The 25225-nt window shown below is 47.7% G+C and overlaps 4 protein-coding genes and 1 non-coding gene across 8 annotated transcripts; 2 read left to right on the top strand and 3 right to left on the bottom strand.

Moving 5' to 3' along the window:
• Positions 1 to 306: 306 nt before the first annotated feature.
• On the bottom strand, positions 307 to 6242 carry LOC120825736 (carbohydrate sulfotransferase 12-like). Its single transcript, XM_078109318.1, has 6 exons — positions 6073 to 6242; positions 2909 to 3504; positions 2638 to 2780; positions 1379 to 1507; positions 1049 to 1241; positions 307 to 913 (listed from the first exon to the last, which is right to left on the bottom strand). Exons 2-6 carry the CDS (start codon positions 3389 to 3391, stop codon positions 641 to 643), a joined length of 1221 nt encoding a protein of 406 aa, XP_077965444.1. The 5' UTR covers positions 3392 to 3504; positions 6073 to 6242; the 3' UTR covers positions 307 to 640.
• A 2114-nt stretch (positions 6243 to 8356) lies between these two features.
• eif3ba (eukaryotic translation initiation factor 3, subunit Ba) lies at positions 8357 to 14999 on the bottom strand. The gene is made up of 19 exons (XM_040186102.2): positions 14336 to 14999; positions 12965 to 13157; positions 12765 to 12884; positions 12619 to 12676; positions 12360 to 12488; positions 12114 to 12271; positions 11764 to 11895; positions 11613 to 11679; positions 11482 to 11528; positions 11173 to 11383; positions 11006 to 11078; positions 10793 to 10915; positions 10610 to 10688; positions 10294 to 10432; positions 10043 to 10168; positions 9733 to 9810; positions 9424 to 9532; positions 9192 to 9304; positions 8357 to 8914 (listed from the first exon to the last, which is right to left on the bottom strand). Exons 1-18 carry the CDS (start codon positions 14433 to 14435, stop codon positions 9204 to 9206), a joined length of 2043 nt encoding a protein of 680 aa, XP_040042036.2. The 5' UTR covers positions 14436 to 14999; the 3' UTR covers positions 8357 to 8914; positions 9192 to 9203.
• On the bottom strand, positions 9912 to 9995 carry LOC120825895 (small nucleolar RNA SNORD60). The gene has a single exon (XR_005713171.1). It is a non-coding gene; the product is annotated as a small nucleolar RNA SNORD60 (small nucleolar RNA).
• Positions 14709 to 19384, top strand: brat1 (BRCA1-associated ATM activator 1). 4 transcript variants are annotated; one of them, XM_078109317.1, is made up of 12 exons: positions 14709 to 15054; positions 15284 to 15432; positions 15527 to 15674; positions 15798 to 16218; positions 16439 to 16561; positions 16674 to 16768; positions 16858 to 16958; positions 17068 to 17254; positions 17524 to 17597; positions 17879 to 17963; positions 18077 to 18354; positions 18433 to 19384. In XM_078109317.1, exons 1-12 carry the CDS (start codon positions 14928 to 14930, stop codon positions 19201 to 19203), a joined length of 2559 nt encoding a protein of 852 aa, XP_077965443.1. In that variant the 5' UTR covers positions 14709 to 14927; the 3' UTR covers positions 19204 to 19384. The 4 variants fall into 4 exon arrangements, with proteins under 4 accessions (XP_077965443.1, XP_040042033.2, XP_077965442.1 ...); XM_040186099.2 differs by having other exon boundaries at positions 16855 to 16958; XM_078109316.1 differs by having other exon boundaries at positions 16436 to 16561.
• Positions 19385 to 21040: 1656 nt separating this feature from the next.
• Positions 21041 to 25190, top strand: LOC120824930 (GRB2-related adapter protein). The gene is made up of 5 exons (XM_040186097.2): positions 21041 to 21626; positions 21716 to 21813; positions 22126 to 22245; positions 24099 to 24393; positions 24525 to 25190. The coding sequence occupies exons 1-5, from the start codon at positions 21549 to 21551 to the stop codon at positions 24702 to 24704; spliced, it is 771 nt and encodes a 256-aa protein (XP_040042031.1). The 5' UTR covers positions 21041 to 21548; the 3' UTR covers positions 24705 to 25190.
• Positions 25191 to 25225: the final 35 nt, after the last annotated feature.

Genomic DNA, 25225 nt, shown 5'->3' with positions numbered 1-25225 from the left:
AGAACTTTGGTGATAAAAATGAAAGCAGAAGAGGGTATCGTGATATTGTGTCTCAATTATGGGTCATGCTCCTAAAATGCTGCATCCTTACACCTACAGAAGGAGTTATTTTCATTAGACCCTCAATTCCTCTTTAACACCCATGTTTTTTAAACCAAAAGTTGGTTTAACCTTTACGGAAAAACCCTCAAAGCATTCAGTTACTTAATAAGGTCCGTCACACCTTCCGGAGTCTATTAAACACACTTTGCTACAAATTAACTGTTTGACATTGTGCTATTGTGAATTAAGTAAAAGATCCAAATGTTGAATGAACAAGAAGACTTTATTTCTCTGCAACATATTTCCCTTCACAGTCCACGGTTAGCCTCAGTCCTTTTCCCAATGACTTACCAAAATACTAATAACAAAATACTATCCAAAGTGCCTTTAAATGGGGACAACAGACTGGGATACCGCAGCGTGTAAGCAGCTGTGCTTCAGATATGAAATTATGCCAAAAGTGCAACTACGCTGGCAGGCACTTCTGTCTTTCGAGGTGTGCACAAAGCCAGATAGACAAACAGCAACACGGACTGGTCTTCAGAGGCATTTGAGGCGTGGGCCCTGCACACGGTGCAGGCCTCCAGGTCGGCGTGGTCTACTGGTGGAGCGTGCTGTCGGGTTTGGGGTAGCCAAACATCTCAAAGTCCGGTTCGTACAGCTCGTACAGTTCTCTCCTCATGGTCACGGGGATCTGGGCAAACCAGTCTCTCTCCCAGCTGGTCGAAGTGCGGTTTCGCGGCCCCGATGGGAAGCGCAGCAGGCGATCCACCTCCAGGAGCTTCAGCAGGCGCTCCGCGTCCGTTTCCAGGGTCTCTAGTCGTCCAATGAAGTCATACTTCACCTGGCACGGATGGCACAGACGGTAGACCTGAAACACACAGAGTGTGTCTTTCATTATTCACAGGATGTAATGAGGTCGGTGAAGTGTGCGTGGAGTGACCTCACAACACTCCGGGTCATCTCGGAAACGACGGAGCGTTTCCCGGCTGCGTGAGACAAATACCTGCCGCCAGTGTTCGTTGAAGACAGTCTCGCTCTCGGTCTCCGGATCCAGCAGGTACGTGATGAACTGCTGGAATGTCGGCTTGATCCCCGCCGCAAACGCCTCGGCCGCCGTCTCTGGCACGCCGCCCGACGCGTTGCCGAACCGCCGCAGCATGACGGAGCCGAACTGCTTGTAGAAGTCCTCGTTGGGCCTTGAAAGCAAACACGAGCGCACACAATTCAAGAACGACGGGGGTGGAATCGAGAGCGAAGCCCTCGACTCAAAGGCTTTGACTCTTATCCAACCGTTCACCCTCTCACACACACACTCACACACACACACGCACACCTTCCAAACTTGTTCCTGAAGGCCGAGATGAGACGCACAAACGGGTCTCGCACAAACAGAAACTTGGTGTAGTGCTGGAGCTTGAGTGCCATCAGGTGGCGGGACAGAGAACCGTAATGGCGCCAAAACCTGGCAAGAGACACAAACGGCACACAAACGCCATGAGAGCAGACCTTCAGTTTGTGGAGAATGAAGTGCTGTTTGAGCACTTTGAGCAGTTTTAAATGAGGACATTTGGCCATAAAACGACATGAAAAACAATGAAGGGGAAAGAATGTCTTGTATATCAGTGGCGATGGAATAAACACGTGTTCAGATATATATATCCGTACGCAGACAGCTCCCGAGGGGCGAAGAAAGGTCTATCTGTGCTGCAGCATCGAACCCCCCCCCCCCCCCCCCACCCGTCTTTTCCACCCTCCTCTTCCAAGTGACAACTCGGTAAATAGACTTCTTCAGTTCTCAAACTGAATAACAGCATAACTGAATATTTAAGTGTTTTTGTAGAGGCGTCTAAAAGAAGGAACGCCTTGTGCCTTTTTATTAATTACCGCCTCTGCAAAAAGGAGACCGACTTGCTAAAGAGAAAAATCGTACAGCGCTTTGCAAGCCGAGTTCTGGATGGACAGCTTGATTTATTTCCCTTTGTTGTCTTTGTGAGCGCGAGGAGTGCGTGGTTTCTTTGGTATTACAGCCTCGTTTGGATACATTTCTCAGTCTTTCTGTTTTCCATGTGGAACTTTTACTGAGTCGTTAAAATAAATGATAGTGGGCGCTTTGCTTTCTAAGCACAGACGTATGGAATGTGGAGGCTACCTGTCATCGTTTTTACAGTCAATGCTTTTTCCTGCAAAATCCATCAAAACGCCGCTGCAGAGACATATTTCTCTTGACATATAGCGCAGATATACTAAATACAACATGGAGTGCACTTATCCTTTAAAATGGAAGATCTTTATGGTACACAGAATATTGATTGTACCCTTGATGCCTCTTGATTACTAATTAATCATCAACTGAGTAATTTGCTTGAATGCTGATGAAAGCTGAGAACGTATCTGTCTTGTCAATGTGCTGCTAATTAATAAAAAAATGATATATTTTTATATTAGCGTGATAACATTGCAATAACACCCAATATTCCTTTTTTCTGAATATAGCTTGAACTTGAGCTTGATATATATATATATATATATATATATACATATATATATGTAAGTATGTTCATATATTTGTGTGTGTGTGGGAGGGGTTCATACTTGGCGAAGGTGAGGTGCAGAGAGGAGTTGTGCACGAGGTCAGGAGGCACAGCCAAGGGGTCAGTGTACGGTTTCCCCGAGGACGGCGAGATCAGAGACTGAGACAGGACCACCATCACCCGCTTCCAGTTGGTGCACGCCACCTGGACGGAGGACGGCGATGGAGGGAAAGACAACGGGAAAGAGAAGGTGTTGCAGAAAAGAAAAGAGGGCACGTGAACGCGTGTTCGGGATGTTGACACACACACACACACACAGACGCAAAGGGTACCTTGGGGACGTAGCAGTAGATGATCTGGTGAGTATCGTCCACTATCAGGTGATCCAGTTCCCTGTTTGGGATCTGCTCAAATGCCCGAGTCCTTCCGGGGAATTCAACAGCGTCCTTTCCTGAACACACGTCCATTACCCTCTGCTTCCTCGCCTCCTGTTCCCTATCGTCCTCAGCATCTCCCCTTGTTTCCTCCTTCCTCTGTACTTGTTTTTCCTTCCGCTCCTCCACTGCGTGCGCCTCGGCCGCTCCTCCTCTCCCCTCGGGCGCCAGTGTCGTACTCGGAGCGGCGGTGGGGTTGGCGGAGGAGGAGGAGCCGATCTGGGCCGCGGTGGTCGGCCGAGGGCGGGGCGACCCGCGTTTGGGCTCCTGCAGCGGGTGGAGGTTGAAGCCCCCGACGTCGTCCCAGTAGACGATGATCAGCAGGATCATCAACAGAGACCCCAGGACGAACGCCACTCGCAGACCACGCCACGTTCCCATGGTTATGTACTCGATCCAGAGCCGTGATTGGTGGGGAAACGAGGAAGCGGTTATCTCAGCTCCATGGTGGCCTTCTACCGCGTAAAGGCACACTTCATGCTTGCCAGTTGCAACTGAAAGAAACAGGAAATGAAACTCAGTTTGAGTTCCTCATTACGAGCAAAATCATGGTTGCAACTGCACAGTGATCATGAGACGCAAGAAGTGAGAGGAAAAAAGAGATTAGATGGGAGTTGTGTGATATCAGATAAATTATTCAGTAGTTATTCACAAAACCCATACTGGGGATTGACTGACATTGGTGGAAAATAACAAACTACATCCACTAAAGTACTTAATCGGCACTATGCTACTTTCTACTTTGCATTGCATTGCATTTTAGTGAGGAATGTGATTCTTTTTGCACATTAAACAAACCGTTTATGAATAATGTAACATGACATTTGGAGGGCTGTCTGGGGTTTTAACTGGCCCCTTCCCCACTTCCTAATCCCCTACTTCCTGCCCCCTTGCTTAGACCACAATCTTCATTTCATTTTGATGGCAACTACACAGCTAAAAGGTTTCCTGATTGCCTCTTGCACCGACTGTGATGCTGCAGGGACTAATTCCGTCCAGTCACACAAAACACGTATTAAGAGCTCCTTAAAAAATTATTAATATTGTAAATACCCATTAAAAATGATATTTCATTAATGAAGGGTTTGTACACAAGTCCTAACAGCTAAAAAGTTTCCCGCTCAATCAGTCAAACTTTTTAAACAAATGCAAGCAATAACATAAACGAATGATGTTGAGCGTAGAACATTCTCATCAATTGAATAACTCATAATGATCAACAGTAACATGTTGAGCAGACAAAATTAAATATTTAATTAAAATGAATGATGAAGAAGACATGAGAAAAGGGAATACATTTTTAAAACACGTTAAAAGCCAGACTAAATGTGGTTACCAAGGCAACCGCAAGTAGCACTTCTGATTAAGTTGGGTTCACTGGTTCGGTTAAAACCAATAACAATCACAATGGAACAAATTACATCACACTAACAAAGATTATATCCAGCAAATATGCTCTCCAGGGGACTGCGTCAGACAAGACGAACACAGTCGGGTGAATGTGACAAAACAACCATTCAGGCGCTGCATCTTCGGAGGCTTCTAATCTGCAGGCGGTGCAGAACGCTGACGAGACGAACCAGAAACATGATGAACAATATTGTCTGGAGTTATCATGCGAAAGGTGCTAAATTCACTCACAGTGAAAATGATCATATAGTAATAAATAATATTAATAAAGCTAAATTAATTGAGGTTCTTTGTAGAAATTAAATCCATGTACTGTGGGTCTATGGGGGAACTTAACACATGAGCGTTGACACAAAGACTTTCTGCATCAATCATAGTAATTAGGTAATAAACTTTAAATAATAAAGTTATTGCATTCTTTTTTAAATTGTAATGCAATATGAATACAATTACTTTGCTTTACATATTTAAAGGACAAGTGACAATTAATCAAATAAAATCTTTAGGAAGAGTATCTTAAAAAACTTATGTAGAAGTTGGCCTTGAAATACATGTTTTTCTTCTTAAAACGTCCGTGTATAATACGCAGGAGTATTCTTACATTGGGGTGGACGATTTACTCAAGTATCTCATTACGATGTAGGAAGGAAAAGCAATGCATTCCTAATTGTTTTTTCCATGTTCAGGTCCAAATCTCAAAGGGAGCATTTTTATATAAAGCATACGTGCTATAAACGGCCCTGACCGAGGGGGGGGGGGGGGGGGGGGCGTGGGGACCGGGGGGGCCGTGGGAACCTGCGGCTCCTCCCGCGGGGCGCTCAGCTGCCACCGAGATGTGAACAAGCGGGGCCGCGGGGGAGGAGGCTGCTCCGGATCAACGCCCCCCCCCCCCCCCCCCCCCCTTTATTGTCTGTCCCCGTAAAAACATCTGCTGCTGGGGGGGGCGACAGTGGAAAAATGAGCCTCCTGTAAGGGGGGATGAAGGGGGGGGCAGACAGTGGGAGAGCAGAGCTGAAAGTCCTAAGGCTCATATTTTGTGGGGTGGATTGTTTTTTTCTGTGGTCTGTCCTTCCACTTGGTTTTAAACATCTGAGCTCCACGTTGGCTGCGGGGGCCTATTCTGAGGAACCAAAACACCACGCACGCGCGCACACGTGCGCAGAAAAACACACATGAAAAATTCCAACGTGAAACCTGAAAGTGTCCGTGAAGTTTAGTCACACGTTGGTAGTTTAGGTTTTAGGTTGCTTGTTGTTGTTTTTTTACTCTAATAAAATGTCGGCTCGTCGCGGCTGCTTCTATTTCAGCTCGTGTCTGTTCTATTTCTCTCAATCCAGAACACCAGCTTCATTTACGCAGCGGGTCACAATGCGCCCTTTCACCGGCCGATGCGGACAGGCTCCCGCTGCCGCGCTTTCCCTTTACCCCGCACGCAGCAGCAGCAGACGACATGCACATGCCCCCCCCCCCCCCCCCCCTCAAAAGAAAAGAGCCCCCCATCGAGCTCCCTTTGAGGTCCCGTTCGCTTTAAGCCCTTTCACATACTGGGAGCATCACGGCAACAATTGAGCCGGTCTGAACATGTCGGTCTGAGGGGGGAAAAAGAAGAGTAAAAACACGCACAAATGACCGGAACCCTGGTTTATTCTTACCCGGCAGATGAGCTCCATGGTGCCGGTCGGTCGGCCGCCCCGTGCGCCACCTCTCTCCGTCCGTCCGTCAGCCCGGTGATGAGACCGGGTGGGCACGACGGGACTGTGGCTGTCCACGCGCTTGACATACTCAAGCGACATCTCGCGATACTTGCTCTTCTCCCCCCCCACACGCACACACACTCCCGTTTTACACGCATCACCACTACACGTGCCGACCGGATTTGGACTGTGAAACCGTAAACCTGCACACGCCCCCGGTAAAACGATCCAGCAGATGGAAAGTTATGCTTAGTACAAATGTAAATATTCAGTTAGATACAAAACATCCAACATTTGGAATATATAATCTAAATTACGAGATTGTACATTTAAGATGATACTAAATCAATATTACATGGTATTTAGTTGTTTTGAGAAAGTAAGTTCAAATAAACCAACACCATTATGTTTCTTTTTGGGAATAAATTGATTCCTGCACGGTTATGTAAACAACATTTGTATTTAGTAATTAGTTATTGGAATGTAGCAACACATTCTTTAACACACTAACTAAATACTAAATAATGAGTAACAGAGGATGGATACGGCTGCATGCATTAAGGTGTTTAGTTTATTTTGCTCGTGGTAAATGTGGTGTACAGAATATTGAAAATAATGTACACTTTAAAACTGTCCAACAAACCACCATAAAGTACATTCTTAGTAAAGTGTATTTTATTGGTTATATAAGATATATATAACAGGACAGGTGTTCCCATTCTTCTGGCACCTCAGTGTACGTCTGTTTTAACGCCCCTATTGTGTCGGTTCGGAAGCCTAAACATGGTGTCATCCGTTTTTGAAGGCAGAGCTGTCTCTTAATGAGTATTTATAGCATCACAATAACCGGCTGCTGCCTCCACATTAAAAGGACCGAGCGGCGCTGCAGCTGAGCGTTAAGACCACGAGCATCCTGTTACTCACCAATGAAAATACAGCAGGACATTTCAGTGAATACGGCTTGTTTGACCCTCCTCACCGAGGAGCATGTGGCTCGATGTTTGTATGATACATGATACTGCAAGAGACAGCTGTGATTAAATATGATTAAGACGCACTTTCATGATAGGCCTATTCAATTCTATTTTACTGGGAAATATTGTACTTGGTAATCTAGTTGTTCAATGCTTATAGCTTTATAAAAATTACATAATATGCTTATGATGATTTACAAGGCCACAAAACATTAAAGAAAAACAAGAAGCTATTGTCAACATTAAATACTTGAATGCACTTATTGTAAATGCAAATAGTAACGGTAAATTTTACTTGTAATAAGTATCTTTTGGCCCACAGCATTTCTACTTGGTCACGGCTCAGATGGCGTGTGACGTTTTAAACACATCGTCTGTACAGATGCTGGTCGACAGGCGCGTTCCTCGCGTCCAATGTAACAGAGCATCTGTGCACACATCGGGCGTTTAGGTTAATGAGGTAAAAAATCTCTGCCGCATAAAGAGTCAACACAAAGAGCGCAGCGACACTGGCTCATCGCAACGAAGGATCCACTGATGAAGCTAAACGGTGCCGGACACATAAAGAACAGACTGTTCTCTGTGCCGCAGAACCGGTTTGTGCTGAAAACTGAGAGGCAAAATGTGGGATATAAAACCCACGACGGCACTGTAATTATGGACGTTGGTCAAAGTGAGCCGCTGGAAAACTTCCCAACAAGTCTTTGCAGGTTATTTATTCCACGCAAATGAAATCGCACTGCGTGACCTTACTTTCACACAAGCAGATTTGAACCACCGGTGATTTGCAGTGGGGACGGCTCGATGAATGCATGAGGACTGCTCGATGACAGAAGGACAAAGAGAAACTTGTGATGCGAGGAGCGAGACACCCTCACTGTATCGTGGTTAGTTACTCATTACGCTACTGACATGTTTACATACAAACATTTCACTGCTTATGAAGATAAATGTGGTTAAGAGATGCAATAAGTCTTAAGATGTTTACCCTCCTGTCAATGTGTCAGATGCATTGAATCCTCACTAGATCATGGGTCCTCGGAACGGTACAGCTAAGAAATCAGTTCATTTGATTTCTATCAAATTAAAATTGTTTCGTACAAACGTCAATCCAAAAGGAAATTGATCAGTAAAGCACTGCATTTTTTTGGGTTGACACAATTTCAAACTTATCAAAACGTGTTTGTGTGTCACTGAAGGGACCGAAGGAACCGAAGATACTCTCTCCAATAAAAAGGAACCAAACACAGAGACACAGTCAGGTAGCATTGTGTTTGAAGGTTTATTTAAAGTCATTCCCACTGCGCACGCACTCCCTGTGTGAAAGGCTAATCTGAAAGGAGGAGGATACAGGCCACTATAGCGCCACATCAGCACATCTCTAACAAAGGCCCCTCGTTTAGTCACATCCCCGCCCCCCCCCGCTGGCATGGCACCCTGTGCTAACCTGTGATAACACACTCGCACAGTGAGGCTAGTTCAGAACACAGACCCCTGGAAAAAAGAAGGTCCGATAAGAGGCGGGGCTGAGATTAGTGAGCGAGTTACTCCGGTTGGTGAATATAAAAAAAAAGGAGGCAGTATTACTAAATACCAAGTTCCACAAAAAAAATAAAAAAAATGATGCTCTGAGACAAAGAGAAAATATTAAATACAAAGTATCCTCTCTTGTCTCTGGATGTGGCTGCTGATCCGCAAGGCGTGCTCTGATGATGTCGCTAAATATGAATATTAAGGTTCTTGAACCCTAAAATTCACAGCGTGGTCGTCGTCCTCCAATCAATGACGCAGTTCCTCTCTCCTCCTTCCACACAAAAACGGATTGACTGAGAGAATGAGAGTGAAAGAATAAACTTTGTTAACTACAGGAACCGGAACAGAGGGGAAAAAAAAAATACAGCGAATTCACCAACTATAAATGAAAAAATGAAATTAATGAACAAATGTTGACCAACATTTTAGAAGAATCTCTAAAAGAATCTAAAAAACTGTAGGCCTATAAGAATGAAAATATCTCTAATTGTTGACAAGTTTCTTTTACGGGATTCAAACCAGGTGAACACATTCTTCATTTCACTGGGTCGTGTTGGACACACTTGTTACCTGCGAAGGGGACTACAGATCTCCAAGGGGAATGATTTCTTCGTTGATAAAAAACTCAATGGTCTCCTCCTCCCAGTCTTCCACATTGCTGTCCAGCTCATCAGAGTCCACTCCTGGATGACACACACACACACACACACACACACACACACACACACGTCAGTGATATACTCATGGTAAAACAAATACTATGGGGCGGTGGGGGGGGGGGGGAACAGGATAAATATCTCACCTCCTCTGAGCTCGAGGCGCAAGCTCTTCTGTTCCAGATAGGTCTGCTGTGCAGTCTCCCTGTAGCTACGGTAATCATCCATCATGGACCTGCGCTTGTCCACCAGCTCCTACTCACACACACAAAGCATTCAGTATCATTGTTGGTCTCTGGTAGGGAAGCTGTAAGTATGCATTTAGATCTATTCATGAGGGACAGAGATGGAAGAACCACAACTTTATGTTCTTGACATCGCGCCAAACTACGACATAGAAAGGTTCAGCTTGTGTGAACAGTGAACAGCCTGTTAGAGAAATGGACGCCACAAACCTTAGAAGCCTTCGACTGGCTCAGACGATCCTTCTGCTCAAAGATCTTGGAGTACTTCTTGAGATCCTTCTTGATCGTCTGCAGGAGGAAGATGGATATTTACTGTGAAAAGGACGGCTCCACAGCCCCAAAACAACAGAGCGGCGGCGTTGCACCAACACACGGGAGGTTGTAGGAGTGAGCCTCAGATCAGCGTTAGAATCAGGAGCCGCAGTGCAGCTCTCATACGAGGTGTCAGAAAAGTTTGTTTGTCATCACTGGCTTCACAGCCCCCGTGTGCATATGGTCTATAATTAAGACGTAATGGTACCTTGATATCTTCTATGTTGAGCAGGGTAGGAGGTCTGGGTCTCCAGAGCAGCTGACAGAAGCGGTCCTTGTTGTTCTTCTGGAGCAGACGGCCCTGGAACGTCCACAGCCAGTATGCATTGTCCACCTTTAACCCACAAACAAAAAAAAAGTGGAGGAATGTTAATGCAAGGTTAGTGCTTTGTTACAATGTTGGCCCAGACAAGTGGGAATCGCTCTGCCAGCAGTGTGGCGCCGCTTTGCGGAACGCACCTTGTGGCTCCACCAGGAGACGGAGGTGACGAGGTAGCGGCCGGTCGGGTCCCACTCGACATCAGAGGCCATGTAGTGTTCCGCTATGTTCATCAAGGTGCAGTCCGACGTGTCCACGAAGGCCAGAGCTCCATTCATACTGAACACGCACAGGAGAACAGCCGATTACAGAACCGCACGCGCCGCCACCGTCAAAACGGACAGATATACGATAGCGTGAGCCTCAGATCGGAGTTAGAATCATAGGAGCTTAGCTCCTTGTTGCGGTCACTAAAGACACAGCGCACACACACACACACACACATATTTAACTGACCTCCTGAGTCCAGCCAGCACCAAAAACTGTCCCTGGGGGCTCCAGAAGATGCTGTTGGCCTGCTGCTTGTCAAACGTCTCTGGAGGAAAAGAGGTTTGCCCGTTAGTGGAGGTTCAGCCTGCGCGCTGGTCCACGGAACCGAGAGCCGGTAAGAAAGTTTGCACATCAGTCTGATCCACTCACTTGTGAGCTCTATCTTGCCGTTGTTTTTGACGTGGTAGAAGGAGACGTTGATTCGGGGAGACTCTCCGTGGAGGACAGCGAACTTGCTGCCGTTGGGTTCCCATGCGAACGCAATGATGCCTTCTGCAGAGACAAGACGCACAAACGCATCAGGGTTGGCATTTCTTTTGGGAAAGAATGTAAAAAGGTTACCTTTAAAGAAATAGTTCTTACCCTTCATCTCCACCACATCGACAGGAACCTGCTTCTCTCTCATGCGGAAGATTTCAAAGTTGGTGACGACGCCCTATTTTTTTTTATTTTTTTAAAAGAGGTTGAAAGTGAGCATTTTCTTCTATTTCTTCGTCAGGTCTAAGCTGTATTTGCCTCTTCCTCTTTACCTGTGTTCCTTTGGGAGTCCGGTCCACTTTTACACACAGGTAGTCTCCATTTCTCTGCCAGTGCAGTTTGCAGTCGACCACATTGAAGAGGTTTCGGACGCGGATCTCCTGTCGGGTAGGCATCTGCATCAGAGTCACTCTGGCGGGGATGTCTTTGTCCTCGGGTACCCAGAATGCTATGATGTTGTCACCGGGGGACCATGAGAAGTCTCTGTAGATTAACAAAAGGCACAGATTATTGTTTATATGTCACAATTTTAAGCACCCTATTACAAGAAAAATAATAATAAAAAGCATCATCTTCATTACTTGATCCCGGAAATCTTGAGACTCTTCTTGTCAAGCAGACCCATTGACTAAAAAGGAGAGAATAAAAGTGGTGAAAAGGGTGAGCTGCCCTCTAAACAAATACAACAAAATGTTGTTTTCTTAGTACTTACTGGTGCCTCATAGATGCTCAGCGTGTCCATAGTCATCCTGGCAAAGAACTTTCCATCGTGGCTCCACCTGGGAACCAATATCCTCCATTAAAATAAATTCAAATCACAGCAGGCGAAACTGATGAAGTCACAATAAGAGGGGATCACTGACTTGAATATGGGCCAGTGTGCAGAGCTCTCGCAGTGGAAACCTCTCTTCTTGTGTCCGGTCAGAATGTCCCAGATGATAATGGCCTGTGGGTCCTCCTTTGTGTCCATCAGTGGACTGAAGGTCACCACGTACCTGGAAGGCAGCACAACACTCATGAGCATAATAGTTTGGAACCAGGAATTCCAGTTTTGGAATAAAGGGAAGTACCCTCTGTTCTTTAGATTTGGGAAAAAAAAAACTTGATTGGGAAATGCCTAATTTACTGAGAAAGCATATTAGTTCACATTGGCACTCAAAGCCTAATCCTAAAATAGTGTCAATTACTTGTGCTTAAGAGCAATAATGATTACCTCTCACATGGTGAGAAGTCAATGAGGGACACGCCTTGATGGCTGAACCTCTGAATCTGCTTGAACTTCTCACCGCCCCACAATGCAATGCCCCGTTGGTGGAAGGTGGCCAGGTAGGTGCCTTTAGGAGACCAGCGCACGTACGTCTCCGTCCAGCGCTGCATAAGTATATATAATAAAAAAAACGTTATTAGTGTGCAAGTTGTCCAAGAATGGGATATTCAATTCATTACAAACACTACTTACGGCTCTCTCCTCTGATACGATTGGCTCCTTAGCATCGTTGTCATATATGGCGGTCCTCTCTCCAGCTTCGTAGATCACACTGTACTGGTCACGACAGTCCGTGTCCTCAATCCAATGGCGCATATTTCCCTAAACAGACAAAGGATTATACCAGTGCAAAAACTCCTATTTCTGCTAAATTTAAGAAAAGCAAAAGGCCACTTAATAAACTACTTATGAATCGTAAATATTTATTATTTAAAAAAAAGAAAATACTCACAAAGTCTTTAAACGGCTGCTTCTCTGGAGTTTCCCACTCATCACTGATGTTCATGTACCTGGCGGAATAAGAAAACAGAATGAATGCACGTTGCATGTATCCGTCGGCCCATTTGGTGCGTCTCTTATCCGACACTGAACACTCACTTGTCAAAGTCGGTGAAGAGGTTCACCCGAAACGTATGCTGTTTGTCGAGTTTGTATCCATCCGCGTTCTTTACCGCCTCCAGGGCCTGGCTGGGGCCGCCATACTCCAAGAAGATGTACCTGCAGGAGACGTGGGTTTGTTTAACCGGTTACGTCCCACAACTAAGCAAGTAACGCAGCGTATGGAGCAGATCCCGTACCCTTTGGTCAGGCCGTCAGCCTCTGGGTAGAACTCGGTGTTGATCTTGCCAAACTTGGAGAAAATCTTGTGTATGACGTTCTTGAGTTTCTCCAGACGCTCCGGCCCCACCTGAGGGACATTGTCCACCACCACCACCGAGTCTATGCCGTCAGCCTCCTGGGGCTTCTCCCTCAGGATGTCATCGAGGAGTTCTGAATCGCAGGGGGAGGGAAAAAAAGGGGGTGGGGGAAGATTGGGGAGGGCACACTAACGTTAGTCGCTTATCTGATCTGGAGGTGTTAAACCATTTCCAACACACGCCGCTCTCAAACCAAAACAGTTGTCTTAATTTTCTCAGATCGTTCAAATGATTATCAGCCCTTTTATGCTTTAGGCTGTAGAATGGGAAGGTAAATTAGAAAATACATGCAAATAAAAAATGTTTTAAAAGTATAATATCAGCCTCAACCACCTGGTCAACAGGATGCACAAGAGTAAAACATTTCTACAGCAGATGAAAGATGGTTCACTATGAAAATAAAACCAAAATGATGCACTTTATGCAAAAAGTGCTCTGTACCGTGCTGTCAATTAAACAGGTGCACCTGTCATAAACTAATGAATATAATAATTTAGATATGTATTGTACTGTATTGTTAATTTAGGGGGTTTTAGTGCCGTGAATCGTTTCTAATGTTTAGCGTTCACTATTTAATATAAATGCGGTGGGCATTATATCGAAAAGCCATTCAACAAAACCACGAACATAATATAATGGAACCAACACCTCCAAGAACGGAAATTGAACATGTTATACTTCAACCGGGAATATGCCTTGATTTCAGCAAACTACTCGATTTGCTGATGTGTCATTTGTTCACGTTCTTCTGCGCAGACATGAGCGGCGTTGTGCGCCCATCTGCCCTCCACCCGGCGCTAGCATGAAGGTTCATCCGGGGTGAAAGCTAGCGTCGTTCACCAGCTGCTTCAAGCCAAACACAGACCAACGGCTTCCCAGTAACGACCGTGGTCTTACATATTAATTCAGACAGTTATTGTAAAAATGCTTTTTATTAGCCGCCGATGCCCCTGTTTGAAGTGATAATGTGACAGCGACAAGGCCACAGTCTGGGTGAGGCTTTAATAGCCGGGAAATTAAACCCGAGGGTCGTTTGAAAAGGAAAATGAGGATGTAACGTTAACGTTATCCGCCGTATACCCGCTAATACATTTCCACGGATTAAACATTAGAATTCGGCAGACACGGTGACAACGTAATTAACTTAACTAGCTTTGTAGCGTTCGTACGACATGTAATAGAGCTAGCACGGCTCGTAGCTAGCGGTTAGCAAAGGGCCAGAAAGCCGGGCTGTTTCCTGCTGCCGCTCACCCTCATCCTCGATGTCGTCCTCGAAGTCCTCCGGGTCGCTGAAGGAGGGCTCCTCCTCGTCGTAATCGGGATCGTCCACCATATCCACCGTATCTTGCATTTATCAGGTACCACGAGACGGGTTGCTCGCTACTACGGAGCAAGAATCCCAAAAATAAAGAGGCTGACGGTCCTCAACCGGTGTGGCACCATGTGCGATTTTGTGAAAATGGACGATTCGACGGAAACGTGACACCGGAACCAGTTCGACGCGGAAGGCCTCGCTGCGAGGTGGAACAGTAGAGTTGTAAACCACATGGAACGATTTTGCACTGGGCCGCCGTCACGTTAATTCTCTCTCCGTGTGTTTACAGATCAGTAAAAAAGCGCAGGTGTCTTTATTTATTTTTTAAACTGGAAGCCAGAGATCTGAAACGGTTTCCCGCGTGACGGACGTTTAGCTAAACTACATGGAAAAAAACCTCCTAAGTTTAGTTATCCCCGTTACTCGGTCCCCTTCCGCTCCCCGCTACCCCAAACACCCCCCGGGCGGTACTTTCAGACAAGTTACTCGCCGTGAACGCGTCACCGTGACACCAAGCGTGTCCTCGCTATGGACGCGGACTGTGCGTCGCTGCTGCCCGGCGTGTGCGCGGTGCTGGCGGCCTCGGGGAGGTCTCTGCCCGACGACACCAGCCTGGAGAAGCTGTTGGACTGGTTCACGGGGCTCACCGAGGCCGGTTAGTACCAAAGAAACACTCGCTGTCCGCGTCTCCTTCAGTCTGTGAAGCTCTGAAGTTGCTGCCTTTAGGTGCTTTAATGTTGGTTAATGTCAGGTGAACTATGAACACTGATCATTTTTAATTATTTCATCAGTAATATTTATAACTATAAGAGCTGAAGCTGCTTTTTGCAGATAGATGGCTGTTGGATCTGTGTCACTCATCACATTCTCTCCCCCCCCTGAAGGGGGATCCCTGCTGGAGGCCTGCCCGTGTCTGCTTGAGTTCATCTCCACCGTGGTTCTGAACACGGCTGTGGACCCCGGTGTCCTCTCCTTCGCCCTCAGACTCACCGGCCTGATGGCTGCAACGGAGGACGGCTACGAAAAGCTCCAGGTGGAGTTAACCTCCACCGACTGTACTTTCACCAAACTTTGAGAAAAAAGAATTCTGACCCCCCTCCCTCCTCCGGTGATGTTGCCGCCTGCAGGAACGCTCGGTTCTGGACCAGGTCTTCCAGCTTCAGCGCTGGCGAGAAGCCGGTCTGTGGGAGGATCCCTGTTTACGGATCGGCTGGATCCTGGGCTTACGGAGCATGCTGCAGCACCCGAAGGCGCTCTGTTTCTTTGTGCAATCAGGTGACTTTTCATGCAGGAAATGAGCCCCCACCTCTCCAGATGTCGTGTGCAGTACATCATAAAAGACTATTCAATCAGAGGGTTCGGGCAATATTTAATTTGTAAAATGTATCTTCCTCACAGATTTTATCGACCCGCTCCTTCAGCTCCAGACAGACGCCAGTCTGTTCGTCGCCTCGGCGGCCAATCAAATGCTCGCCCACATCCTGCTCTTCTTTCAGCCGGTCCCGTCTCTGGGATGTAACGGCGTAGATAAGAAGGAAGAAGATGACGACGACGGGACGAAGCGCGCCAGCGCGGCGTACGCCGCCGCTCTCGCGGCGATCTCGGCGTACCTCAAGGAGTCACTGGTTCCCAAAAAATACACAGCGCTCCGTCAGAGTCTGCAGATCCTCAAGCTGCTGGCCCTGCTGCTGGCCGCGGCCGGGCCTCCCCTCTGCGACGGGCTGCTCCAGACAGCCGGGGACCCTCTGGAGGACCTGGTGGCGGCAGGCTGCAGTCAGCTCACGCTGCCTCTGATGGACGTCCTCCTGGCTGCGTGCAGGTGGGCCGCCTCTCTCGGATGAGTTCAGATTGACATTTGTGGCTATGGAACAATCTTCCAGAGTAGGATCAAGGCAGTTAACATAAAGGTTCATATATTCCTTTAAAGATGCAAATACTTCATGACAAATGCTTGAAAATGCATGAAAAACAGAATATAAAACCACACTTTTTCCTGTTTTATCAGTAAGTTAAACGTTGTTCGTATTTGTCTGCAGCAGCTCCGGCTTTAACCAACGCGTCCCGGACCAACGCGTCGGCCGCCTTCTGTCGTCCATGTTGGACGTCAACGAACCCGCCGACCTCCTTCACGCTGCAGCCGCTTTTCTCCGCCGAGGTCACCAGTAAGCGGCTGTTCACCACTTCACACTCGCATAGAGAATGTCTCTTCCCCGCCTCCGGGATGACCTGAACTTTTCTTTTCTTTTCTTTTTTTCCCTCTCCCGTGTTTCTCAGCAGTGACGTCGTGAACACAACCCGGGCCGTGAGAATCCTGCTGCTGCCCCTCCACATCGTAACGGGTCAAACTCTACTGGGCACAAACGCCACCGGTAAAACACACAGAAATACCCAGTGATGGATCATCGTCAAGCACGTCGAGTGTCTTTATGACAGGACGTGACTTTTGTTCCTGCAGCAGACGGGCGTCGGTCTTCAGCGGTAGAGCAGCTGAAGTGTAAAACCTCCTGCATCTCGATGACGTGCGTCACTCTGACCAACGCGCCCCGGATCGCCCTCTTGGTGAGCCCGTGAAGACGACCCGGAAGAAGATGGGACGTGTTCTTTATGTGAAGCAGACCAACATACTTGCCCCCCCCTCTCTCTCTCTCTCTCTCTCCCCCTTTTCCAGCCCCCCGGCGTCCTGCCCTGTGCGCCGGATTTAATCGTCACTGCAGTCCTGTCGCTGTTGAGGATCTGCAGCGGCGTCTCTTCCTCCTCGCCCCCCGGGTGCGGCGAGGTTTGCAGGAACGTCATCGGCAGTGGCAAAGTTCAGAAATGTGCCCTTGAGGCGCTGACGGCTCTGGACGGCAGCCCAGGTAACGCCGCGTGCTCGCGTGAGATGATTCCAGGCAGAAAAGGGGTTTTCTTTAACTAACCACGTTTGCATCATCCTCAAGGGAACGACAGCCAGAGTGGTAACAGAATTTCTCTGATATAATTATATAACGTGCGGCAGGACGTCACATTAGAACTGACATTGCTGCAAATAATTATTAGGAATCATGCGGCAGATTAATAAAGAAGATCTTAAGTCATTCACTGTGAGAAAGTGTGTAGCATGTGTCCTCCATCTTGTGTGTTTCAGGAGCGACAGAGAAGACCAGTGAAGTGTTCACAGTTCTGATGCAATATCTGGAAAACCCTGATTCTGATCCCACTGTAAGTTGTGCAACTCATTTCATTTCGTTTTGATTCTTTATATCGTAATCTTAGAGCTTTTCAAAACGTCTCCACAAAGTGGTTAGATGTATCTTTTCCACACAATTTGTGTTCCTTCTGTCATGTACAGAAGCAATATATGCGTGTGGCATTCTCATGTGTGATTTTGAGACGAGTAGTTGACGTCTCTGTGAAGGACGAGTAGCTTTGTCTTTTTGTTTGTGCGCTTCCACGTTGACTCTTCACAATGAGTCTTCCTGTTTGTCCTTGTGTTTTTCAAGGTGCTCCACAAGTCCTACCAGGCCTTCGTGAAGTGGACGGGCGTGTGCACGGACCTGTCCTTTGTCACAGACCAGCTCAGACTGGGTAAAGTCCACCAGCAGCCTCCAAACACTCGTGGCTACGACACACCGTGACGTGCCCCTGAATGTGTGTGTGTGTGTGTGTGTGTGTGTGTGTGTGTGTGTGTGTGTTTGTAGATCTCGTGGAGCTGGTGAGGAGGCGCGCGTGCGACATGCGCTGGGAGGTGAGGGACTCCACGGTGGAGTTCCTGGGACAACTGGCGGGTTTGCACGCCTCCGCGGCGACAACCGAGGGTACGGCGTCCGACGCGCTGCTGGGCGCCCGCTGCACTACGCCCCTCCTGAAGGAGGCCCTGCAGGACGCGGAGAGCTACGTGAGAGCCAGCGCCGTCTCCGCGCTGGCAAAGAGTCTGACACACGGCTGGCAGCAGGGGGCGGCGCCCGACGAGGACGAGGTGGGCAGACGTCTTTCTAATTTACTAACGACGTGTTCGGATGTGAACGTCCGTTGATGGAACTCTGTTTGCTTCCAGAAGGAAATAGTGAGCCGGCTGCTTGAGATCCTCTCCCAGGACACGGAGGGATTCCCCAGGAGGGCCGTCGTGCAGTACTTCGCCTCCTGGTTCTCCTCGTCGCCGTCGCCCTCCTCCGCCCCGCTCCTGATGCGCTGCGCGCGCTCCGTCCTCTCGCAAGGCAGCGCCGATCTGGACTGGGAGGTCAAAGTTCACACGCTGGAGCTGGCCCAGCTGCTGCTCGACGAGGCCTTTTCGGGTCACCGGGGTTACCGGAAGGTTTCGGACGCGCCGCACCCTCGCGCCGCGGTCTCCGAGCAGACCCGCGCTCCTCGCGCGTCCCCCGAGGGCGCCGAGTCGGACCTGGCCGCCGCGGTGGAGCTGGGGGTCGTGGCGGCGCTGCTGAGCGGGCTGGTCGACTGCGACAGACCCGTGGGCCTGAGGGCCTGTCGGCTGCTGATGGCGCTCCGAGACGCGGTCTGCCCTCCGGGGCCGCCGGACGCCACTGCTGCCGTGGCGACGGTGTCCTGCGAACTGCCCGGCGGCGGCGGCTGGGGGGAGGAGATCAGAAAGACACTGGGCGTGGAGAGCGGCGAGGGAGGGGCCCGCGTGAGCGTGTGCGAGGCGCTGCGGTTGCTGGGTTTGGACGAGAGGCTGGACGTCCTCACTCGAAGCAGCGACCACGTCCACAACTCGCCGCTCTCTCTGCTGCAGGACATACTGACCGCCAGCGCCGCGCACACTCGCGCAGACACACAGCCGGGGGAGGAGGTCATAGTGGACTGCTACTGACACACACACACACACACACACACACACACACACACACACACACGTGATATTTGAGGTCAGTAGAAGAGGAGTTTCTGTGATTTTGCTGATGTCGACATGTTGCCATAGAGACCTGAGACTTTTGTGAATTGCTATGGATTATTTTCCGCTGTTGATGAAATAAATCAACTGGTGACACAGATTATTTTTAATCACATTTATTACTTCATTAAATACCAAGCATGGAGTTGTTGATCTTTGTTGGATGTCTTTATGGCTTTTTATAATACTTTGATTAAATGCAGTTGCACTCGTCTTTCGCTCCAGCAGAAATGAGTCACAACTCACCAGCAGCCGTTCTGCACAGTCCTAAAACTCACAACGTGTCTCATATTGCCAAAATCATGAGCCAATTCTTTATTTCATCTATTAGTCTCCCTTAGTGGACTCATTCTTCACTTGCCAAACACTTCAGATGTTTTTAATTTAATAGATGTATTTGACGACTTTAGTCACTAGTTGGCACATTCTGATTAGTCCTTATTTTTCCCAGTGAATGCTTTTTGGGGAGTAAGCACGTTTAAGAAAAGGGATTCGTGATTTGGTCACCGGTTTTATATTATTTATACAATATATAACAGAGACATTATGACGTAAATGCATTTATAGAATATATGTACTTTTAAAAAAATGAGCTCCCACTTTAATCGCCAAAGCCGTTGCAGCATAAGTAATTCAAAAATGATTATAATCCAGTACACATTATTTTGAAATGGAACATTTTGCATAATACGTTTGGTACTTTACAAATGTATATATTGATATATGAAGGACTTTACATCCAGCAGTTAATCTCTACACTACCAAAATCCTTTTTTTTTACCTCTTCCTGCACTGCTTGGCTTTCAAATGAAAAATACAAGCTACACATTCAATCTTTATTCTGTCCACAAAGGAATTGTTGTACCACATTTCGCGTCGTCTGTGACAGTAATATATCTTTGGTCCAACATCTTACTTACACTGACTTACTCACTACACCCTCTAAATTGCTTTTGACATATCTTGAAATATTCACACCTGCTCCCTTTCCCCCTCGAAACCAAATCCATTACTCTTATGTTGAACCTTTAACCCTTTGCATAATGGAGGATTACAGTTGCTACGTGGTAACTAATGTGGGACGCAGCCGGGAGCCCTCGGTTAACCTTCGCAGAGACTCGTTATATTCATAAACACCTCAGGTCATCGCTCCGTACGCATCTTTCACCCCCCCCCCCCCCCCCCGTAACTCAGTCACATGGAGGAACAGTAGGACACACGCGCCCAGAAAACTCTCCTCATTAACTAATGAGCAGGATGTCAGCGGCTGCCCACACACACACACACACACACTGATCATCTCATCCCGTGGCTGAGTGTCATCGCCCTGCAGGGCTCTCATCACATCACAGCTGTATCCAGTCTCCTCATTCATGAAGTGAAACTGTTCTTCGCGGGATGGAGGCGCTGGCTCTCTTCTCCTTCGCAGCATCAGAAGCAGACGAGATCAGTTTTCAGAAGGGGGAAATTCTCAAGGTAAGTGTGTGTGCGTTTGTTTGTTTGTCACAGCTCCTCACTCAGTGAGAAAACAGATCACTGTGTGTGTCTGTGTCGATCAACGAGATTCATGGCCTGGGAGGAAACCTCTGGTGGTGCACAGGTCTCCTTTCCCACGCTGACGTAGGTATGCACATCACCGTGAATTCCTCACTGGAGAAACGGTCGAGGAATGAAGAACAACACGAGTCTCCTCTAAAGGAACGTGCATACCTGCTTTCCGTCTCCTTTTAGCTTTCTCACCCCTCTTACGTTGCAGCTACGGCGAGAGGGTGGAGCACTTCCGGGTGCTGGAGGGCGGAGGTCAGTACTGCATCTGGGACGAGTCCTTCCGCTCCCTCAACCGCTTGGTGGATTTCTACAGAACTCACAGTATCGCCGTGGAGAAAGCGGTCTATCTCAGGGACCCCCCCGCATCGCAGCCTGAACGCAACCCGTACCCCAACCCTTACAAAAGCAGCTCCCAGGAGTCCCTCCCCTCAGCCCGCCTCCAGGCCCGCCCCCCTCGCCCAGAGAGAGAGGCCTCGCACCGCCTCCCCCCCCCCCGTAACTCAGTCACATGGAGGAACAGTAGGACACACGCGCCCAGAAAACTCTCCTCATTAACTAATGAGCAGGATGTCAGCGGCTGCCCACACACACACACACACACACACACACACTGATCATCTCATCCCGTGGCTGAGTGTCATCGCCCTGCAGGGCTCTCATCACATCACAGCTGTATCCAGTCTCCTCATTCATGAAGTGAAACTGTTCTTCGCGGGATGGAGGCGCTGGCTCTCTTCTCCTTCGCAGCATCAGAAGCAGACGAGATCAGTTTTCAGAAGGGGGAAATTCTCAAGGTAAGTGTGTGTGCGTTTAAATGTTCGGGTTGACACATTTAGAGGTGTTTGTAAAGTTAACAAAAGGATAATACTGTGTGTGTTTGTAGGTGACGGAAATGGAGGAGGATTCTTGCTGGGTCACAGCAGAGATCCAGGGGAAACGTGGCTACGTGCCTCAGAACTACATTTCCCTGCTTCCTTATCCGTAAAAACAAACATTTTTTACACAAATTAAGTTACGATAGAAAATGTTGGACGTGTTAACCGCCATCAGCGGCTCCAAACTTTAAGTCCACTTGTCAATCATTTCTTGCAGTGTTTTATTTGGAGGAGTTTTGAAAGCCCGAAGAGGCGAAAGTATTTAGTAATTCAAAAACACTCTGAAAAAAAAAGCCTTTACAAGACCCTTTTTAGGCCCCTGACCCTTATGTAGGGAACCACTGAGACGATTGTACCAACTGATGAGTTCAAACGTGAATGCACAGTTGTGTGCGTGTACATTGGTGTGCGTTTGTAGGTGGTTTGCAGGACGCGTGTCCAGACTCGAAGCCGAGAAGCGCCTCCAGCGGCACGACGCCGGAGTGTTCCTGGTGAGGGAGAGCGAATCAGCTCCTGGAGAGTTTTCTGTCTCCGTGAGGTCAGTGAACACACCACACACACACACACACACGCACACACACACACACACACACAAGTTCCCACATTGTGGTGTTAAAATGTTCGTGTGCTACTGCAGTTATATTTGCATGTGTTGAATCTGCTGCACTGCTGTGATTCCCCTTGTGTGTCTTTAATGACCTCTGACCCCAACTTCTGATCTCACAAGGACGTTTAATGACGGCCTTAACTGAGCAAGTCCGACATCAAAGTGTGTGTGTGTGTGTGTGAGTGTCAGGGCCGGTGGAGTCAAACTATTTAAAAATGCTGTACGAAAACTCGTTGCATCAAAAATAGAACAGCTGCACAGACCGTGTGTGTGCGTGTGTGTGTGCGTGTGTGTGTGCGTGTGCGCGCAGAGATGTAATTTGGGTCACCAAGTGACGTGGGACACATTTAATCATTGAGGGAAAATTAAATGTGTTCAATAACCAGGGCGTTGCGTAACACCACCCAGTCTTGAATTAAGAACAGGTACATTATGCAATGGACACGTGTCCCGGACGTGCATCTACACACCGCAGACATATCATTGATCGTATGATTTAAGGGCACAACATCTGTCTGCCTGCAAGGGATGGGAGATGAGGGGTTTGATTTAAAGGTTTGGAAATAATACTCATGCACAGTGTAATCCTCCCAACGATCAACAGAGGGTAATAATGTTCAAGACGAGTGTTTTTATAGATGTAAACCGCAGCCGATTCCTTTCAATCCTCAACACGTCTGCAGTTCACTACAATGACATCATGACAAACACAGAAATATATCATGGGAATACAAAGCATGTGAACTTCCTCTCAATCATCCATCCTTTGTGACTCTCACTATGTTTTGGGTGTATTTCTGTAGCTTGCTAGAACAGGGAAATGGAGTTGACCTAAAGCACCCTAACCCACTTTATCAGCACTTATGACACTTTCCTGAAGAAATGGTACTTTCTTGATTCTTGTTGATCCGGTTCTGGTCCTTCATGGATGAATGCACTTCTTGTAAGTCGCTTTAGATAAAGGAAAAGATGATGTAATGTGATTTAGGTATGTGCTTTTTGACATTATTACTTAATTATTATAAAAACGCTTAACGCTTAAAATAGTGGAGCCGCGGTTTTCTTATCGTGAGTGAAAAAGGGCCAGAAGGTCACTGCTTTTATCTTTGTTGGCAAAAACCGTTACTATTTCTGTCGCTAGTGCAATAGAAATATACAAATAGTTCCATTACAGATTCAGGTAGTAGTAGTAGTAAATAAATGCAAATATAATATAAATAAATGGGTACAATAGATCTGAAACATTTTTCTTTTTTTATAAGTGGGGATTGTTTCCATCCTCTGTAACTGGAATAACTTTGGCTTTTGGGAACTGGAATTGATAGTTTGATTTTTTTTATTTTATTTGAGAAAATAAAAAGCCTCAGCCTCAGTTCGGTTTATTTGGAGTGAATTTCATAATGTAGTCAACAAAAGAAGTGAGGTGGCTTTAATATTGACTATTTTTTTGTCTGTAACTTAAAGACATTCCGTTTTCTCTTTTATAAAAAAGATGGACGTGGAAAGATCCGATTTGAGAATTGTTTGTTTGTCACAGCTCCTCACTCAGTGAGAAAACAGATCACTGTGTGTGTCTGTGTCGATCAACGAGATTCATGGCCTGGGAGGAAACCTCTGGTGGTGCACAGGTCTCCTTTCCCACGCTGACGTAGGTATGCACATCACCGTGAATTCCTCACTGGAGAAACGGTCGAGGAATGAAGAACAACACGAGTCTCCTCTAAAGGAACGTGCATACCTGCTTTCCGTCTCCTTTTAGCTTTCTCACCCCTCTTACGTTGCAGCTACGGCGAGAGGGTGGAGCACTTCCGGGTGCTGGAGGGCGGAGGTCAGTACTGCATCTGGGACGAGTCCTTCCGCTCCCTCAACCGCTTGGTGGATTTCTACAGAACTCACAGTATCGCCGTGGAGAAAGCGGTCTATCTCAGGGACCCCCCCGCATCGCAGCCTGAACGCAACCCGTACCCCAACCCTTACAAAAGCAGCTCCCAGGAGTCCCTCCCCTCAGCCCGCCTCCAGGCCCGCCCCCCTCGCCCAGAGAGGGAGGCCTCGCACCGCCTCCCTGACCCGGCCGCGGCGGTAAGATCGGTCGCACCGGACAGCTGCAACACACACACACACACACACACACACACACACACACACACACACACACACACACACACACACACACCTGTCGGTCTGATGTCTTTGCTGCGTCTTGTGTGCAGAATCCCCGTGTGGCCCACGCGCTCTGCGACTACACCCCCCCCCAGACCGCCCACCTCCACTTCCTCCGGGGCGACATCATCGACCTGCTGGACTGCTCCAGCACACTGGCCTGGAGGGGGCGCTGTCGAGGCCGAGTCGGAATATTTCCGCCGGATTACGTCCAGCCGCTGCACCACTGACGACACGGCGGACTGGAGGGACTCGACCTCCTGATCCAACGATCCGGCTATTAGTGAATTAGTGAAACAATTAGTACAGCGGCTGATCGATGCACTGACAGAAAATGAATTCAGCGCCATTTTAAAATATTTATTTGAAGGCCTCGAAAGGGTATTTTCTCAATCAGCCTTTTGTTTTCTCACATGAGCAATTCTGTGTGAAACAACAAGGATCATAAAGACTTAAAGGGGAGGTTTTGGGAATAACTACTGCATATCTTACTCGGATAAGAGTTGTAGAAGGCTTTTCGCGGTGCCAGAGAGAGCTGCCAAATGTCCTCATGTGATATTACTCGAGTCTGTTTGTTAGGCCAAAGAATACATGTTTTGAAATTAGAAAAATCCCACTGGACGTCTGTGGCTCGCGGCTCCAGGCCATATTAGCACAGCCCGAGTGTCGATGGATGAGTTGCATTGTGGGAAATGTAGGCACCAGGATTTGACAAAGAGGAATGAAAAGAAGACCATGAATCTTATTCTGC

The sequence above is a fragment of the Gasterosteus aculeatus genome, chromosome 9, assembly GCF_964276395.1.
Source record: "Gasterosteus aculeatus chromosome 9, fGasAcu3.hap1.1, whole genome shotgun sequence".
Taxonomy (NCBI): domain Eukaryota; kingdom Metazoa; phylum Chordata; class Actinopteri; order Perciformes; family Gasterosteidae; genus Gasterosteus; species Gasterosteus aculeatus.
This window is presented reverse-complemented; position numbering and strand designations above follow the sequence as displayed.

Bases quoted from the DNA above. Each gene is read 5' to 3' on its own strand.
- eif3ba (XM_040186102.2), bottom strand. From the start codon at position 14,435: ATGCAAGATACGGTGGATATGGTGGACGATCCCGATTACGACGAGGAG. The intron at 9,811-10,042 runs GTACCATTACGT...TTCCTCCTGCAG, and splicing joins TCAACATAGAAGATATCAAG to ACGATCAAGAAGGATCTCAA. The intron at 9,305-9,423 runs GTGAGATATTTA...TGTGTCATCCAG, and splicing joins GCGCCTCGAGCTCAGAGGAG to GAGTGGACTCTGATGAGCTG.
- LOC120824930 (XM_040186097.2), top strand. From the start codon at position 21,549: ATGGAGGCGCTGGCTCTCTTCTCCTTCGCAGCATCAGAAGCAGACGAG. The intron at 21,627-21,715 runs GTAAGTGTGTGT...GTGTGTTTGTAG, and splicing joins AGAAGGGGGAAATTCTCAAG to GTGACGGAAATGGAGGAGGA. The intron at 22,246-24,098 runs GTCAGTGAACAC...CTTACGTTGCAG, and splicing joins GAGTTTTCTGTCTCCGTGAG to CTACGGCGAGAGGGTGGAGC.
- brat1 (XM_040186098.2), top strand. From the start codon at position 14,928: ATGGACGCGGACTGTGCGTCGCTGCTGCCCGGCGTGTGCGCGGTGCTG. The intron at 15,055-15,283 runs GTTAGTACCAAA...CCCCCCCTGAAG, and splicing joins CACGGGGCTCACCGAGGCCG to GGGGATCCCTGCTGGAGGCC. The intron at 16,219-16,435 runs GTGGGCCGCCTC...ATTTGTCTGCAG, and splicing joins GTCCTCCTGGCTGCGTGCAG to CAGCTCCGGCTTTAACCAAC.
- LOC120825736 (XM_078109318.1), bottom strand. From the start codon at position 3,391: ATGGGAACGTGGCGTGGTCTGCGAGTGGCGTTCGTCCTGGGGTCTCTG. The intron at 2,781-2,908 runs GTACCCTTTGCG...TCCTCCGTCCAG, and splicing joins TCTACTGCTACGTCCCCAAG to GTGGCGTGCACCAACTGGAA. The intron at 1,242-1,378 runs GTGTGCGTGTGT...TTTGCTTTCAAG, and splicing joins TTCAGGAACAAGTTTGGAAG to GCCCAACGAGGACTTCTACA.